At 33.6% G+C, this 19,233-nt stretch overlaps 1 protein-coding gene and 2 long non-coding RNA genes across 4 annotated transcripts in view; 1 reads left to right on the top strand and 2 right to left on the bottom strand.

The window, feature by feature from the left end:
• LOC147843923 (uncharacterized) overlaps nucleotides 1-11,754 on the bottom strand; it is a 33,934-nt gene extending 22,180 nt beyond the window's left edge. The window contains exon 1 of the long non-coding RNA XR_015491099.1: nucleotides 11,654-11,754. This is a non-coding gene — a long non-coding RNA (uncharacterized LOC147843923). The remainder of the gene's footprint in view (nucleotides 1-11,653) is intronic.
• Nucleotides 1-19,233, bottom strand: part of LOC147843922 (uncharacterized) — a 143,860-nt gene that overhangs the window by 55,078 nt on the left and 69,549 nt on the right. The window contains exon 6 of the mRNA XM_087253372.1: nucleotides 16,271-16,491. Within this exon, the coding sequence (XP_087109498.1) occupies nucleotides 16,271-16,491 (221 nt within the window). The remainder of the gene's footprint in view (nucleotides 1-16,270; nucleotides 16,492-19,233) is intronic.
• On the top strand, nucleotides 896-8,584 carry LOC147843924 (uncharacterized). Of its 2 annotated transcripts, none has more exons than XR_015491103.1 (3): nucleotides 896-1,057; nucleotides 2,335-3,683; nucleotides 6,531-8,584. It is a non-coding gene; the product is annotated as an uncharacterized LOC147843924 (long non-coding RNA). The 2 variants fall into 2 exon arrangements; XR_015491104.1 differs by having other exon boundaries at nucleotides 1,039-1,567; nucleotides 2,415-3,683.

The raw sequence follows: 19,233 nt of genomic DNA, 5'->3' as shown, positions 1-19,233 counted from the left end.
CTAAAAGGTAACAATGTCCCAATTCTCCAAAACGATGGAGTAACAAGTCTTCGTCTGAGATATTCATATAGCATTGCATGTCCTGTACGACTGATCAATGTTTTCTTCTACTTAGTAGAAATTGGGTCATTATAGAACTTGCTGCAGTAAGAAGTCTTCATATGTACAAGAACTGATGATTTTATGTACTTATTAGAAATTGGGTGTTTATATCCATCTGAAAAGTAATAATGTCCCAATTCTCCAAAAAACTGAAGTAACAAGTGTTCATGTGAAGTACGCTTATAATATAGGATGTCCTGCATAAGAGCTGACCATTGTTTTCTTCTACTTACAAGAAATTGGGTCTTTTAAACACTTTAAATTATGTTAAACCTCATTTCTCAAAAAACCTGCTGCAATAAGGTTTTTATGTGAAGTACACATTTACTATGGGAAGTCCTGTACAATAACTAATCATTGTTTTTTTTATACTTTTTGGAAATGGGGTCTTTATAACATTTTGAATTATAATAATACCCAATTGTTCAGTAAAAAGGTTCCATGTGAAGTGCAGATATAGTATGGGATGTCATGTATAAGAACTGACATTGTTTTTTTTTCAACTTATTTGAATTGGGGTCTTTATAACACTTTATAATATGTTAATACCTAATTTTTCCAAAACACTGGAGTAAAAAGGTTTCAGGTCAAGTACACACATAGTATGGGATGTCCTGAATAAGAACTGACCACTGTTTTTTTTTCTAATTATTTGAAATGCGGTCTTTATAGCACTTTATAATATGTTAATACCCAATTTCTCCAAAACGCTGCAGTAAAAAGGTTTCATGTCAAGTGCAGAAAGTATAGGATGTCCTGTATTAGAACTGACCATTGTTTTTTCTACTTAATTGAAATGGGGTTTTTATATTACTTTATATTATTATGTTAATACCCCATTTTTCTCCAAAACAGTGCAGTAAAAAGGTTTAATGTGAAGTACACGTATAGTATGGGATGTCCTGTATAAGAACTGACCATTGTTTTTTTCTACTTATTTAAAATAGTCTTTATAGTACTTTATATTATGTTAAAACCAAGTTTCTTTAAAATGCTGCAGTAAAAAGCTTTTATGTGAAGTACACACATAGATTAGGATGTCCTGTAGAGGATCTGACCATTGTTTTGTTCTACTTATTTGAAATGGGGTCTTTATAGTACTTTTTTCTATGTTATAACCCCGTTTCTCTAAAATGCTGCAGTAAAAAGGGTTTATGTGAAGTACATATATAGTATGGGATGTCCTGTATAAGAACTGACCATTGTTTTTTTCTATTTATTTGAAATGGGTTTTTTTTACCACTTTATATTATGTTAATACCTCATTTCTCCAAAACAGTGCAGTAAGAAGGTTTCATGCGATGTATACACATAGTATGGGATGTCCTGTACAATAACTGACCATTGTTTTTTTCTACCTATTTTAAATGTGGTCTTTATAGCACTTTATATTAGGTTATTACCCCGTTTCCCCAAAACAGTGCAGTAAAAAGGTTTCATGTGAAGTACACATATAGTAAGGGATGTCCTGTATTAGATCTGACCATTGTTTTTTTCTACTTTTTTAAAATGCGGTCTTTATAGTACTTTAAATTATATTAATACCCCATCTCTGAAAATGCTGCAGTAAAAAGGTTTCATGTGAAGTACACATATAGTATGGGATGTCATATGTAAAAATTGACCATTCTTTTTTCTACTTATTTAAAATGGGGTCCTTATAGTACTTTATACTATGTTAATACCCTGTTTCTTTCAAATGCTGCAGTAAAAAGGTTTCAAGTGAAGTACATAAATAGCATGGGATGTCCTGTATAAGAACTGACCTCTGTTTTTTCTACTTATTTGAAATGCAGTCTTTATAGTACTTTATATAAGATTAATACCCCATTTCTCCAAAGCAGTGCAGTAAGATGGTTTATTGTGAAGTACACATATGGTATAGGATGTCATGTAAAAGAACTGACCATTGTTTTTTTCTACTTATTTGAAATGAGGCTTTTATATCACTTTATAGTATGTTAATACCCCGTTACTCCAAAACAGTGCAGTAAAAAGGTTTCATGTGAAGTACAGATATAGTATGGGATGCCCTGTGTAAGAACTGACCATTGTTTTTTTTCTACTTATTAGAAATAGGGTCCTTATAACACTTTAAATCATATTAATATACAATTTCTCCAAAACAGTGCAGTAAGAAGGTTTCATGTGAAGTACACGTATAGTATGAAATGTCCTGTATAAGACCTGACCATTGTTTTTTTCTACTTATTTAAAATAAAGTCTTTATAGTACTTTATATTATGTTAATACCTCGTTTCTTTAAAATGCTGCAGTAAAAAGCTTTTATGTAAAGCACACACATAGATTAGAATGTCCTGTATAAGATCTGACCATTGTTTTTTTCTACTTATTTGAAAGGGGGTCTTTATAGTACTTTTTTCAGTAAATACCCCGTTTCTCCAAAATGCTGCAGTAAAAAGGTTTCATGTGAAGTACATATATAGTATGGGATGTCCTGTATAAGAACTGACCATTGTTTTTTTTTTCTACTTATTTGAAATGGGGTTTTTATACCACTTTATATTATGTTAATACCTCATTTTTCCAAAGCAGTGCTGTAAGAATGTTTAATGTGATGTAAACACATAGTATGGAATGTCCTGTACAAGAACTGACCATTGTTTTTTCTACTTATTTGAAATGGGGTCTTTATAGCACTTTATATTATGGTAATACCCCATTTCTCCAAAATGCTGCAGTAAATAGGTTTCATGTGAAGTACAGATATAGTATGGGATGTCCTGTATAAGAACTGACCATTGTTTTTTTCTACTTATTTAAATTGGGGTCTTTATAACACTTTGAAATATAATATTATACAATTTCTCCAAAACACTGCAGTAATAAGGTTTCATGTGAAGTTCACACATAGTATGGGATGTCCTGTATAAGAACTGACCATTGTTTTTTTTCTACTTATTTAAAATGCGGTCTTTATAGTATTTTATATCATGTTAATACCCCGTCTCTTTAAAATGCTGCAGTAAAAAGGTTTCATGTGAAGTACATATATAGTATGGGATGTCCTGTATAAGAACTTAGTATTGTTTTTTTCAACTTATTAGAAATGGGGTCTTTATAGCACTTTATATTATGTTATTACCCCATGTCTGAAAAATGCTGCAGTAAAAAGGTTTCATGTGAAGTACACATAGAGTATGGGATGTCCTATATAAGAACTGACCATTGTTTTTTCTACTTATTAGAAATAGGCTCCTTTATAACACTTTAAATCATATTAATATACAATTTCTCCAAAACAGTGCAGTAAGAAGGTTTAATGTGAAGTACACATATAGTATGAAATGTCCTGTATAAGAACTGACCATTGTTTTTTCTAATTATTTAAAATAAACTCTTTATAGTACTTTATATTATGTTAATACCCCGTTTCTTTAAAATGCCGCAGTTAAAAGCTTTTATGTGAAGTACACACATAGATTAGGATGTCCTGTATAAGATCTGACCATTGTTTTTTCTACTTATTTGAAAGGGGGTATTTATAGTACTTTTTCTATGTAATACCCTGTTTCTTCAAAATGCTGCAGTAAAAAGGTTTCATGTGAAGTACACATATAGTATGGGATTTCCTGTATAACAACTGACAATTGTTTTTTCTACTTATTTGAAATGGGGTCTTTATATCACTTTATATTATGATGTTAATACCCCGCTTCTCCAAAACAGTGCAGTAAGAAGTTTTCATGTGAGGTACACATATAGTATGGGATGTCCTGTATAACAACTGACAATTGTTTTTTCCTTCTTATTTAAAATGCGGTCTTTATAGTACTTTATATCATGTTAATATCCTGTTTCTTTAAAATGCTGCAGTAAAAAGGTTTCATGTGAAGTACACACATAGATTAGCATGTCCTGTATAAGATCTGACCATTGTTTTTTTCTACTTATTTGAAATGGGGATTTTATACAACTTTTTGTTATGTTAATACCTCATTTCTCCAAAACAGTGCAGTAAGAATGTTTCATGTGATGTACACACAAAATATGGAATGTCTTGTACAAAAACTGACCATTGTTTTTTTCTACTTATTTGAAATGGGGTCTTTATAGCACTTTATATTATGTTAAAACCCCATTTCTCTAAAATGCTGCAGTAAATAGGTTTCATGTGAAGTACAGATATAGTATGGGATGTCGTGTATAATAACTGACCATTATTTTTTTCTACTTATTTAAATTGGGGTCTTTATAACACTTTGAAATATAATATTATACAATTTCTCCAAAACACTGCAGTAATAAGGTTTCATGTGAAGTCCACACATAGTATGGGATGTCCTGTGTAAGAATTGACCATTGTTTTTTTCTACTTATTTAAAATGCGGTCTTTATAGTATTTTATATTATGTTAATACCCCGTCTCTTTAAAATGCTGCAGTAAAAAGGTTTCATGTGAAGTACATATATAATATGGGATGTCCTATATAAGAACTGACCATTGATTTTTTCTACTTATTTAAAATGCGGTCTTTATAGTATTTTATATTATGTTAATACCCCGTCTCTTTACAATGCTGCAGTAAAAAGGTTTCATGTGAAGTACACATAGAGTATGGGATGTCCTATATAAGAACTGACAATTGTTTTTTTCTACTTATTAGAAATAGGGTCCTTATAACACTTTAAATCATATTAATACCCCATTTCTCCAAAACACTGCAGTAATAAGGTTTCATGTGAAGTTCACACATAGTATGGGATGTCCTGTATAAGAACTGACCATTGTTTTTTTTTCTACTTATTTAAAATGCGGTCTTTATAGTATTTTATATTATGTTAATACCCCGTCTCTTTAAAATGCTGCAGTAAAAAGGTTTAATGTGAAGTACATATATAGTATGGGATGTCCTGTATAAGAACTGACCATTGTTTTTTTCTACTTATTAGAAATAGGGTCCTTATAACACTTTAAATCATGTTAATATACAATTTCTCTAAAACAGTGCAGTAAGAAGATTTAATGTGAAGTACACACAGAGATAAGCGTGTCGTGTATAAGATCTGACCATTGTTTTTCTCTACTTATTTGAAAGGGGGACTTTGTAGTACTTTTTTTCCATGTTAACACCCCGTTTCTCTAAAATGCTGCAGTAAAAAGGTTTTATGTGAAGTACATATATAGTATGGGATGTCCTGTATAAGAACTGACCATTGTTTTTTTCTACTTATTTGAAATGGGGTCTTTAGAGCACTTTATTTTATTTTAATACCCAATTTCTCTAAAATGCTGCAGTAAATAGGTTTCATGTGAAGTAGAGATATAGTATGGGATGTTGTGTATAATAACTGACCATTGTTTTTTTCTACTTATTTAAATTAGGGTCTTTATAACACTTTGAAATATAATATTATACAATTGCTCCAAAACACTGCAGTAATAAGGTTTCATGTGAAGTCCACACATAGTATGGGATGTCCTGTGTAAGAACTGACCATTGTTTTTTTCTACTTATTTAAAATGCGGTCTTTATAGTATTTTATATTATGTTAATACCCCGTCTCTTTAAAATGCTGCAGTAAAAAGGTTTCATGTGAAGTACATATATAGTATGGGATGTCCTGTAAAAGAACTGACTATTGTTTTTTTCTACTTATTAGAAATGGGGTCTTTATAGCACTTTATATTATGTTAATGCGCCATGTCTGAAAAATGCTGCAGTAAAAAGGTTTCATGTGAAGTACACATAGAGTATGGGATGTCCTATATAAGAACTGACCATTGTTTTTTTGCTACTTATTTAAATTGGGGTCTTTATAACACTTTGAAATATAATAATATACAATTTCTCCAAAACACTGCAGTAATAAGGTTTCATGTGAAGTTCACACATAGTATGGGATGTCCTGTATAAGAACTGACCATTGTTTTTTTCTACTTATTTAAAATGCGGTCTTTATAGTATTTTATATTATGTTAATACCCCGTCTCTTTAAAATGCTGCAGTAAAAAGGTTTCATGTGAAGTACATATATAGTATGGGATGTCGTGTATAAGAACTGACCATTGTTTTTTTCTACTTATTTGAAATGGGGTCTTTATAGCACTTTATTTTATGTTAATACCCCATTTCTCTAAAATGCTGCAGTAAATAGGTTTCATGTGAAGTAGAGATATAGTATGGGATGTCGTGTATAATAACTGACCATTGTTTTTTTCTACTTATTTAAATTGGGGTCTTTATAACACTTTGAAATATAATATTATACAATTTCTCCAAAACACTGTAGTAATAAGGTTTCATGTGAAGTCCACACATAGTATGGGATATCTTGTGTAAGAACTGACCATTGTTTTTTTCTACTTATTTAAAATGCGGTCTTTATAGTATTTTATATTATGTTAATACCCCGTCTCTTTAAAATGCTGCAGTAAAAAGGTTTCATTTGAAGTACATATATAGTATGGGATGTCCTGTATAAGAACTGACCATTGTTTTTTTCTACTTATTTAAATTGGGGTCTTTATAACACTTTGAAATATAATAATATACAATTTCTCCAAAACACTGCAGTAATAAGGTTTCATGTGAATTTCACACATAGTATGGGATGTCCTGTATAAGAACTGACCATTGTTTTTTTCTACTTATTTAAAATGGGGTCTTTATAGTATTTTATATTATGTTAATACCCCGTCTCTACAAAATGCTGCAGTAAAAAGGTTTCATGTGAAGTACACATAGAGTATGGGATGTCCTATATAATAACTGACCATTGTTTTTTTCTACTTATTAGAAATAGGGTCCTTTTAACACTTTAAATCATATTAATATACAATTTCTCTAAAACAGTGCAGTAAGAAGATTTAATGTGAAGTACACATATAGTATGAAATGTCCTGTATAAGAACTGACCATTGTTTTTTTCTACTTATTTAAAATAAACTCTTTATAGTACTTTATATTATGTTAATACCCCGTTTCTTTAAAATGCCGCAGTAAAAAGCTTTTATGTGAAGTACACACATAGATTAGGATGTCCTGAATAAGATCTGACCATTGTTTTTTTTTCTACTTATTTGAATTGGGTTTTTATAGCACTTTAAAATATGTTAATACCCTGTTCCTCCAAAACTCTGTAGTTAAAAGTTTTCTTGTGTAGTACAGATATAGTATGGTATGTCCTGTATAAGAACTGACCATTGTTTTTTCCTACTTATTTGAAATGTAGTCTTTATAGCACTTTTTATTAGGTTATTACCCCGTTTCTCCAAAACAGTGCAGTAAAAAGATTTCATATGAAGTACACATATAGCATGGGATGTTCTGTACAGGAACTGATCATTGTTTTTGTCTACTTATTTGAAATTGGGTCTTTATAACACTGAGTAATGCTAATACCCAATTTCTCCAAAACATTGCAGTAACAAGTCTTTAGTTGAAGTTTAGAATGTGATGTACTGTATCAGACCTGACTATTGTTTTTTTCTACATATTTTAAATGAGCAATTTTTTTCTAAATTGCTGAAGTAAAAAGTACTCAGATGTAGTATATATGCATATAGCATGGGACATCCAGTATCAAACCAGATCAGTCTTTTATTTAACTTATGTCAAACAATGTATTTATAGCACTTTAAAGACTTTATAGCTCAATAATAGCACATTTCTCCAAAATGCTGCAGTAAGTTATTATGAGGTATGCATATAATATTGGATGTCCTGTCCATAGTTGTCTTCTGTTAACTTAAATGAGGTCTTTTACATGAGGTATGCATGTACATCCTGTATCAGAACCAAACTTTGTTTTTTTTTCTACTTATTTCTTTATAGCACTTTAAAGTGTGTTAATGGTACATTTCTCCAAAATGCTGCAGTAAAACAGGCTTCATATGATGTATGCTTAGTATTTGACTTCTTGCATCAGATCTTATTGTTGTTCTATTCTACTTATAACAAATAATTAGGTCTTTACAGTCATCTAAAGTGTAATAATGCCCCATATCCCATATACTGAAAGAAACAACCTTTTAAATCCCCTTTAAATAAAATAAACATATATTTGTAATTCAAACAATGTTTTGTTGGACTACTTTATGATTGTTTTCACTTTCTGAGGTTAGCCACGTTGTACTGTAGTTGGCTAGGATAAGTAGAAACGCATTCTGTGTATTTAGAAATCGTATATTTATTCTGTCCGTTTGATCTGCTATAAAATCATTTGAAGCAAAAAGATAAACTTGAGGAAATTAAAGGTAAGCCCAGAAACCAATTTCTTAAAATAACAACAGTCAAAAAAAGCTAATAAATTGTTTAATAAAGCATACGTGGGAGGAAAGGGGGATAAACTTATATTTCGTTGTCATCTCTCTGTTCTGGACGAAATGGGTGCTCTGTGGAGCGCTCTCTGTGTGGCTGCTGACATTACCGTAATGATAATAATACGCGCGCACCAAAATATAAAGCGCGGCTGGCTTGACTGTGTTTTTCCGAACCGCGGCTGGCTTGACCGCAGTATATCTCCGCCTCTTAAAGGGCCATTACTAAATTACAAAGGGCTCAAAAATGGTTCTCTGGCGCCATCTCGTGGACACTCTGACAAGCTTTAGGTTTGAAATTAACAAATTTAATATAAAAAAAATATTTATAGGAAAACTGTTATTTATAATTACACCAAATAAATATGATAATTATCTTCAATTTAAAGCACATCTTTTGGCCAAATTTGAGGATTGTATACTTTTTTATATGCCCCAAATACTCGATTGTAATATTTACAATTTTTTAATTCAAAAATTTTTTAATTCAAAAACTACAAATCTTATCGGCATGAGGACATACAGCAACCATCTCATGGGCAATAGACAGCTTTTGACCAAATTTGGGGCTTGTAGCATCTAAGCCCTGGGAGGAGAAGCGATTGCTTTTTTTTGGTCAGAAGCCGGAATAATAATAATAAGAATAATAATAAGAACTAGAACCTAAAGTTCGTTGACGAACTTTGATGTTGGCTTGAGAAAGCCAACGTGACTGCGCCGGGGACTCAAAGGCAGTTGGCAGGAAGCACAGCGGTTGAGAAGTGGTTGCTAGGCGGTTGCTAAGATGTTGCTAAGGCATTCCTAGGTAGTTGCTAGGGTGTTCTGAGTGGTTTCTAGGCTGTTGCTAGGGTCCACTGGACTGTTAATCGGAAGGCCTCATTTACATTTTTGATCAAATCGAGAGAGAGAGAGAGAGAGAGAGAGAGAGAGAGAGGGGACTGATTTGTTCAGGTTGTTTAATGCAGATCACTATAGTATAGTTAGTATTTATAGTATATATTATAATCTGAACAAAATTACATTATAATAAATATCATATAAAGAAAAATATCAAATTAAAATACTAATGAAACAATAGCACATGCATTTAGTTATTTTGTCTTTTATTTAATCAGTCTTATAATTTTTGCAGTTAATATAGAGTACAGTCAATTTACAGTAATTTGCAGCGTTATATATATAGTTATAGTTATATAGTTATATATACAGTTTACAGGAAGAAAATCGCATTAAATACAATATTATAGGACGTCTTCATCACGTGGTTAATTCTGACCAATGACGTTGTTCCACCCCACTGGCCACTAACACAATGTTATAATCGTAATATTTAATTGTCATCACCTGGGTGATTTTATTTATTTTTTTGGTACAGCATAGGCCAAAAGCTTGGCTTTCATTGTCATTATCACAAGTGAGGAGAAGGCTCTTTTGCGGCACAGAATATTGTTTTGAAAGAAATATCTGAAGTAAACTTATGTTTTTGCCAACATAAAAGGGGGATTAAGAAATAATCCTTATAACCTTAACCATAAATGTGTGTATGTGTTATATATGTATATATGTATGTATATATATACATACATATATACAGTTGAAGTCAGAATTATTAACCCCCTTTTGATTTTTTTCCCCTTTTTTTAATATTTCCCAAATTATGTTTAACAGAGCAAGGAAATTTTCACAGTATGTCTGATAATATTTTTTCTTCTTGAGAAAGTCTTATTTGTTTTATTTCGGCTAGAATAAAAGCAGTTATTAATTATTTAAAAACTATTTTTGGGACACAATTATTTGCCCCTTTAAGCTATTTTTTTTTGATAGTCTACAGAACAAACCATCGTTATACAATAACTTGCCTAATTACCCTAACCTGCCTAGTTCACCTTATTAACCTAGTTACGGCTTTAAATGTCACTTTAAGCTGTATAGAAGTGTCTTGAAAAATATCAAGTCAAATATTATTTACTGTCATCATGGCAAAGATAAAATAAAGAAGTTATTAGAAATGAGTTATTAAAACTATTATGCTTAGAAATGTGCTGAAACAATCTTCCCTCCATTAAACAGAAATTGGGGAAAAAATAAACAGAGGAGCTAATAATTCTGACTTCAACTGTATGTATATATATGTATACACACACACTTTATTTTCACTGTTTGTAAATAATTGTTCTTAACATTTTTGCTTTAAAACATTATAATACTGTTTGGATTTTCCCCCCATAATAATAAATTGTGAACATTGCAGTGTAAATTGCAATCCAGATGTTACAGAGAGAAATTGATGCAGCAACAGCAGAGCATATTAAGGGGATATAAAAAATCTTCATACATTGTATATTTGTATATATATATATATATATATATATATATATATATATATATATATATATATATATATATATATTCACTATTTTAAAATACATTTTCTTTGCTGTGTGTTTTTATTGGTTATGATGCTGTTTGGATGTTTTATTTTTGCACAATAAATAAAATGTGATTTAAAAAGTGCAAACATTGTCTTTGTTAGAATTTACACGTGATTCCAACGGTATAAAGACGTTCAGGTCCGACCGCACCGAATGGAAAGAAATTGTAGGTTTTGAAGATGGATTATTAGTTTTGTGGCAAGGACATAGCTGTTTTAGAGGGTTAAAATACAGATTAAAAATAAAGTTAGAATGATTTTATATTCAATATGTTTATTGTATAATATACGTGAATGTTCGCATGGCTTTCATTTTCATTATCACAAGTAGAGGAGTCAGCACGGATATCCCCGCCTCTTAAAGGGCCATTACTAAATTACAAAGGGCTCAAAAATAGTCTTCTGGCGCCATCTCGTGGACACTCTGACACGCTTTGAGTCTGAATTTTACAAATTTAATATAAAAAAAATATTTATAGGAAAACTGTTATTTATAATTACACCAAATAAATATGATAATTATCTGTAATTTCAAACACATCTTTTGGCCAAATTTGAGGATTGTATACTTTTTTATATGCCCCAAATACTCGATACAATTTTTTAATAAAAAAAATTTTAATTCAAAAACTACAAATCTTATCGGCATGAGGACATACAGCAACCATCTCCTGAGCAAAAGACAGCTTTTGACCAAATTTGGGGCTTGTAGCATCTAAGCCCTGGGAGGAGAAGCGATTGCTTTTTTTTGGTCAGAAGCCGGAATAATAATAATAATAAGAATAATAAGAATAAGTTTAAGTAGCATTACAGTATGTTGGCTTTCTCAAGCCAACATAATAAGTTTAAGTAGCATTACAGTATGTTGGCTTTCTCAAGCCAACATAATAATAAGAATAAGTTTAAGTAGCATTACAGTATGTTGGCTTTCTCAAGCCAACATAATAATAACTAGAACCTAAAGTTCGTTGACGAACTTTGATGTTGGCTTGAGAAAGCCAACGTGACTGCGCCGGGGACTCAAAGGCAGTTTGCAGGAAGCACAGCTGTTGAGAAGTGGTTGCTAGGCGGTTGCTAAGATGTTGCTAAGACATTCCTAGGTAGTTGCTAAGGTGTTCTGAGTGGTTTGTAGGCTGTTGTTAGGGTCCACTGGACTGTTAATCGGAAGGCCTCATTTACATTTTTGATCAAATCGAGAGAGAGAGAGAGGACTGATTTGTTCAGGTTGTTTAATGCAGATCACTATAGTATAGTTAGTATTTATAGTATATATTATAATCTGAACAAAATTACATTATAATAAATATCATATGAAGAAAAATATTACATTAAAACACTAATGAAACAACAGCACATACATTTAGTTAATTTGTCTATTATTTAATCAGTCTTATCAGTTTTGCAGTTAATATAGAGTACAGTCAATTTACAGTAATTTGCAGCGTTATATATATAGATATAGTTATATATACAGTTTACAGGAAGAAAATCGCATTAAATACAATATTAGGCCGTCTTCATCACGTGGTTAATTCTGACCAATGACGTTGTTCCACCCCACTGGCCACTAACACAATGTTATAATCGTAATATTTAATTGTCATCACCTGGGTGATTTTATATTTTTTTTGGTACAGCATAGGCCAAAAGCTTGGCTTTCATTGTCATTATCACAAGTGAGGAGAAGGCTTTTTTGCGGTACAGAATATTCTGTTTTGAAAGAAATATTATCTGAAGTAAACTTATGTTTTTGCCAACATAAAAGGGGGATAAAAAATAATTTTTATAACCCTAACCATAAATGTGTGTGTATGTGTGTGTGTGTGTGTGTTTGTTTCTATATATATATATATATATATATATATATATATATATATATATATATATATATATATATACATACAGTTGAAGTCAGAATTATTAACCCCCATTTGATTTTTTTTTCCTTTTTTAAATATTTCCCAAATGATGTTTAACAGAGCAAGGAAATTTTCACAGTATGTCTGATAATATTTTTTCTTCTTGAGAAAGTCTTATTTGTTTTATTTCGGCTAGAATAAAAGCAGTTATTAATTATTTAAAAAACGTTTTTGGGACACAATTATTATCCCCTTTAAGCAATTTTTTTTTTGATAATCTACAGAACAAACCATCGTTATACAATAACTTGCCCTAACCTGCCTAGTTCACCTTATTAACCTAGTTAAGCCTTTAAATGTCACTTTAAGCTGTATAGAAGTGTCTTGAAAAATATCAAGTCAAACATTATTTAATGTCATCATGGCAAAGATAAAATAAATCAGTAATTAGATATAGGTTTTTAAAACTATTATGCCTAGAAATGTGCTGAAACAATCTTCCCTCCATTAAACAGAAATTGGGGAAAAAATAAACAGGGGAGCTAATAATTCTGACATCAACTGTATGTATATATATATATATATATATATATATATATATATATATATATATATATATATATATATATATATATATATATATATATATATATATATATATATACACACACACACACTTTATTTTTACTGTTTGTAAATAATTGTTGTTAACATTTTTGCTTTAAAACATTATAATACTGTTTTTGCACAATAAATAAAATTTGATTTAAAAAGTGCAAACATTGTCTTTGTTAGAATTTACACGTGATTACAACGGTATAAAGACGTTCAGGTCCGACCGGACCGAATGGAAAGAAATTGTAGGTTTTGAAGATGGATTATTAGTTTTGTGGCAAGGACATAGCTGTTTTTAGAGGGTTAAAATAAGGATTAAAAATAAAGTTAGAATGATTTTATATTAAATATGTTTATTGTATAATATACATGAATGTTCGCATGGCTTTCATTTTCATTATCACAAGTAGAGGAGAAGGCTTTTTCACGGCACAGAATATTCTGTTTTGAAAGAAATATCTGAAGTAAAGTTATGTTTCTGCCAACATCAGACGCATGTATTTTAAAACTCACAGGGTAGCAGACAGAAATGCATGCGGGTCGATTCCGACGCGGATGATTCTGCATCCAGATCAGTTTTATTACGCTTTATGGAGTTCACCGCGAGCATAATATGAAGTGCCTCTTAAAGGGCCATTACTAAATTACAAAGGGCTCAAAAATAGTCTTCTGGCGCCATCTCGTGGACACTCTGATACGCTTTGAGTCTGAATTTTACAAATTTAATATAAAAAAAAATATTTATAGGAAAACTGTTATTTATAATTACACCAAATAAATATGATAATTATCAGTAATTTCAAACACATCTTTTGGCCAAATTTGAGAATTGTATACTTTTTTATATGCCCCAAATACTCGATACAATTTTTAATTAAAAAATTTTTTAATTCAAAAACTACAAATCTTATCGGCATGAGGACATACAGCAACCATCTCATGAGCAGTAGGCAGCTTTTGACCAAATTTGGGGCTTGTAGCATCTAAGCCCTGGGAGGAGAAGCGATTGCTTTTTTTGAGTCAGAAGCCGGAATAATAATAATAAGAATAATAATAATAAGAATAAGTTTAAGTAGCATTACAGTATGTTGGCTTTCTCAAGCCAACATAATAATAAGAATAAGTTTAAGTAGCATTACAGTATGTTGGCTTTCTCAAGCCAACATAATTATTTGCTCAAAGCCACAACACTCTTTTATTTTCTGTCAAAATATTGACCAAAGCCGTTTTCTCAAAATGTGGCGAAAAGTCCTTCATGACCATAATAATGTGATTAAAGTGTTTCCATGTCTACTGCACTTCAATAATGTAACTAAAATGCTTGATTGGAATGCCTTGATTCGATTTGTGAATACCTAGGACATCTCCAAACTAGAGCCCATCCATCCATACTTCATTAAATGGTAAATGTAAACTTATTTTTACTCGATACACAGAGGTCAAGGCCCAAAACATAGTTCAGCAAAGGCAGGTAAAGGTCTTCAGTTATGTTTAGCATTGAACACCATTGTTTAGTTCGGTATATGATGCTACATTTACCTTTGGGCCGTAGCCCTCAATCAACTTTTATTATTGGCCCTTCATAAGAAAAAGTATGACTTATTCATAATTCTATAGCTGATTTATAATATATAGCTGAAGTTTTGCATTAACTGTAGAACATATTTTCACCCATATCATTCTGGTATCATATGTTTCATGTATTAAAACAATAGATGCAGAGTTTTGTAAAAAGTTATGTAAGGCATCATGGGGTATATACCGTAAAGTTAAGCACACAGATGAAAATACATGCTATAGAAAACAAAGAGGACAGATAAATCATTTATACAACAAACTTATTGATACAATTATTAGAATAAATAAAACAAAAGAACAACAGACAGACAATTATGATTGATTAAAACAGTTGATAGTGAGAAATATGAAATGACAGTAAAACAGAATAAACAGATAAAATGATATGGTGGTCTGAAAGAGGGGCTGATAATATGAAAGAAAGAAGGATAGAACATTTGATGGATGGACAGATAGATTAACAAAAGAGAAATGGATGGATGAATGTATGGACAACTTAAGTTCCAAAACTTTTGGTTAGCATGGCCTCGATATTGGTGAAAAAGGCCTATGACAAGTTCATTCAAACAGGTTTAACGAAAAATCATGACTGAAAATGACGTCACTGACTCCAGTGAAACTTTGAACAAGTGGCGGCGCTGAGAGTTTGAGTTAGCGAGTCCAAATTTGTTGTGATTGAAAATCAGGCTGTTCTCTATCAGTGCCATAGACTCACAGAGCGGAAGAAGAAGCCAGAAGAATTATAATAAGAACAGGAATGGATCCAATAGGTGCCTACGCACCCTTAGTGCTTGGCCCCTATGATAGATGGAACGATAGGACAAAGGAATGATATGACAGACAGACAGACAGACAGACAGACAGACAGACAGACAAACAGACAGACAAGAAAGAAAGAAAGAAAGAAAGAAAGAAAGAAAGAAAGAAAGAAAGAAAGAAAGAAAGAAAGAAAGAAAGAAAGAAAGAAAGAAAGAAAGAAAAACTATTTAGATCTATAGAATAATAGATTAATTGATAGATGGAACATGACATACAGTAAAATAAAAAAATGATATGACAGACAGACAGAGATAGATAGATGGATGGATGGATGGATGGATGGATGGATGGATGGATGGATGGATGGATGGATGGATGGATGGATGGATGGATGGATGGATGGATGGATGGATGGATGGATGGATGGATGGATAGATAGATAGATAGATAGATAGATAGATAGATAGATAGATAGATAGATAGATAGATAGATAGATAGATAGATAGATAGATAGATAGATAGATAGATAGATAGATACTCACTTTTATTATGCATTCTGAAAAATTCTGAATCTAGAAAGTGAATATGATCATTTTTGACAGTTGGACTCACTCGCCTGGCTCCCTGGGCAGTGTACTTACCACTGAACTAGAGAGCAGATTGACACACAGCCAAGGAGTAACCAGAGACTGAGGACGGCAAATAAACGTGATCCCTCTGCAGAGCCGCTGGCAGCCTGCTCTTTTCTTTTTAACAGCCTGTCTTCCTTCCTTTCTGTCTTTTTGCAGATGTGAATTGTAATCAGTGACAAGAGAGCAGCGCACATCAAACAGCAGGGAACGGCTGGGGTCTGCGCTGCCACCTAATAAAAAGCAAACAAGCAATAAATAAAAGGGAATTTTATAGAGGGGCGTCTGCGGCGGGATGGTGGAGGCTGTGGAGAGACACACATAGAGACTTCAGAGGGGAGCGTAGCATGACTTCAGCTATTATAAATACAATCATTCCGTGTTTTAAAGTTAAGCAGGGAGATGGTTGGGAAAGAGATAGAAAGAGAAAGGGAGAGAAAGAAAGAGAGACTCTCAGATATGAAGGCAGGTAATGAGATCGTTTGATGTGGCAGATGAGGAGAACAGAACGCAGCCGCGGCCCTCTGGAGACGAGAAAGAGAGAGGTGAGGAGGGAAGACCAGGCTTTGGTTACAGATCAAACACACACACACACACACACACACACACACATACAAACAGAGTGATATGATATACACACACACACACACACACAAACAGAGTGATATGATATTGAGCGGCCTCACACAGCCATTCAATACGCAACAGATGTTTAATCAGAGCATAATGTCAACATGAACTGAAATTTAAATTAAACCTATCATTTTGGTTTTACTATAAACGAGTAATATTCTGATAAAGCTGCTCACTTTACATAACATCACAAACTCTGCTTTCTCAGGGAAACACACACACAATATTCATTCATTGTCCTTCAGCTTAAGGCTGATTTATACTTCTGCGTCAAACGCCGGAGTATGCTACGGCGGTGACGCATAGCCCTTCGCCATGGCCGTTGGCGTCACTGACGTGCACCTTTCAAAAAATGTAACTACACGTCGCAACAACACGTAGCGTAAGCTCTGTGATTGGTCGGCTTGGTAGTGCTGACGAGTCTGGGCGGGACCGAAAGCCGCGCGAACGGCGCGAGCGATTGTTTACAAGTGTGGAGTCCCGTGAAGGAACTCCGGATGGAAAGTTTTGTTCTGTGTTTACCTCATGGTTAAAGTTGTTGCACGTCCGCCAGTTCCTGCCTCAAAATGAACGAGTTTGAGTGACTTGTACGTCCAGGAAGTGTTCAGGAAAAGCAAAGCAGCAACGAAGAAACTCGACACAGAGGAACATTTACACCTCACTGCAAACTAGTGTTTCGGAAGTGTTAATGCAGACCAACAGAGACCGCGCGCAGAAGTATAAATGCACAGCTACACGCGTTGCCTGCGCCGTGAGTAACGGCGGTCGCTTGACGCAAAAGTATACACCAGGCTTTAGACCCTGTTTACACTAATACGTTTTTGTTTTAAAAGGAAAAGTTTTGCAATGGTTAGGCCATCCGTCCACACTACCCTAGAGTTTTTGAGTGTCGAAAATGGAGCTTTTTGAAAACGCTGAAGAGACCGTTTTCATTTTAAAACGCTGCTGCTCCGTATTACGCCCCATTCACACGGGGCGTCAGCATCAACGCTTCCCATTCACTTTGAATGGGTGATGCCAGGCATTGTCGAACTGCATTTAGGATCCGTCAGCGCCGCTTCAGTGCGTACTCACAATATGTAAAGTTGCCTTAAACCGGGCCGAAGCACAATTGTACACTTGTATGATGACGCTTACGTCATCGATGATGCGCTGTTCAGTTTAAGAAGCGCTCTTGCTCAGCACAGTGAAGATTTCTTTAGTTATTTTGGTTTAGTCGTTTGATATGCAGTGACAGGCAGATCAGCCACCTTTGACGCTCATAAACAATCATAAAGTCTTCATGCTGCAGAAATAATGAAGTTTGCTGAAGGTGCAGCTGTCGCGCAGTGAGGGGTTTGCGTCTTTAATAGTCTACGACAGTTTGCGTTCATTGAACAGTAAGAATGATTAATAAATCCATATGAAACAGCCCCTTAAAAGTCAAGTCTCGATTTCAGCAGTGGCGTAGCGGACGGGCCCGCAGGGCACGCACCGCGGGGGGGCCCCGCGTGATTAGGGGGCCCCACATCGTCGCGATTTTTAATAATTGAAAATCCAGGAACCGCAATAATCAAACTCTTGGGAACAACTGTGGTCGGAACCAAAGTTTACAGGTCTGTGTTCTCTGAACTCCGCTCAGGCGGTGGACTACTTCATTCTGATTGCTTGCCGCCGAACCGCGTCATAGCCAATGAAGACGCGCCGCAGTTTCTCGCCGCCGGTTCTCGTTAAAAAATGAATGACTTCTGGCTACTTTGACGCTCTCGCCACTTTCGGTTTGTGATCGCTCCTCAGTTTGTGAAGGATTCCCCGCGTTGTCACGCCACTCCGCCTCCTTTCCCCGCTCCTCAATTTGTGACATAGATATATACACTAGATATCGCATAGGGACCCTGAGCATGCGTCTAGCGCCGCCACATTGGTACAGTGCTCCCAGGACAAATGTCATTCAACCGCACTAGTCAAGACAGTGTTATTACGTGAAGATGCAGGACTTAAGCGCCGTCTACGAGTGTAGTAACGAGCAAACAAAGAAAACAAAGCACAAAGGCAGAACATTTCATAGGATTAAGTTTTTTACGTTTTTGTATGTTTTGAAATTTGTGCTAAACAGGTCACGTTATTGATAATAATAGCTATAGTCACTTACTGCATTCACCATAAGGCAAAGTTGCACCAACTCGCACTAAACACTCGGTTTATGCTAGGTTTGTTGAATAAATCAGCAAACAATGCAAAAGAAATATAACAAAGAGATGCTGCGCTGCCAGAAACTTGTATTATTGTCGGCTAGTGAACGAGTCGTTCATAACGGAGATTCATTCACAAACGAATCGCTCCCTCCGTCAGTATGAGCAGTG

Source organism: Danio rerio, chromosome 5 (assembly GCF_052040795.2).
Source record: "Danio rerio strain M-AB ecotype USA chromosome 5, GRCz13ab, whole genome shotgun sequence".
In the NCBI taxonomy this organism is placed as follows: Eukaryota; Metazoa; Chordata; class Actinopteri; order Cypriniformes; family Danionidae; genus Danio; species Danio rerio.
The sequence above is the reverse complement of the archived record's forward strand: the minus strand, read 5'-3'. Positions and strand labels throughout refer to the sequence as shown.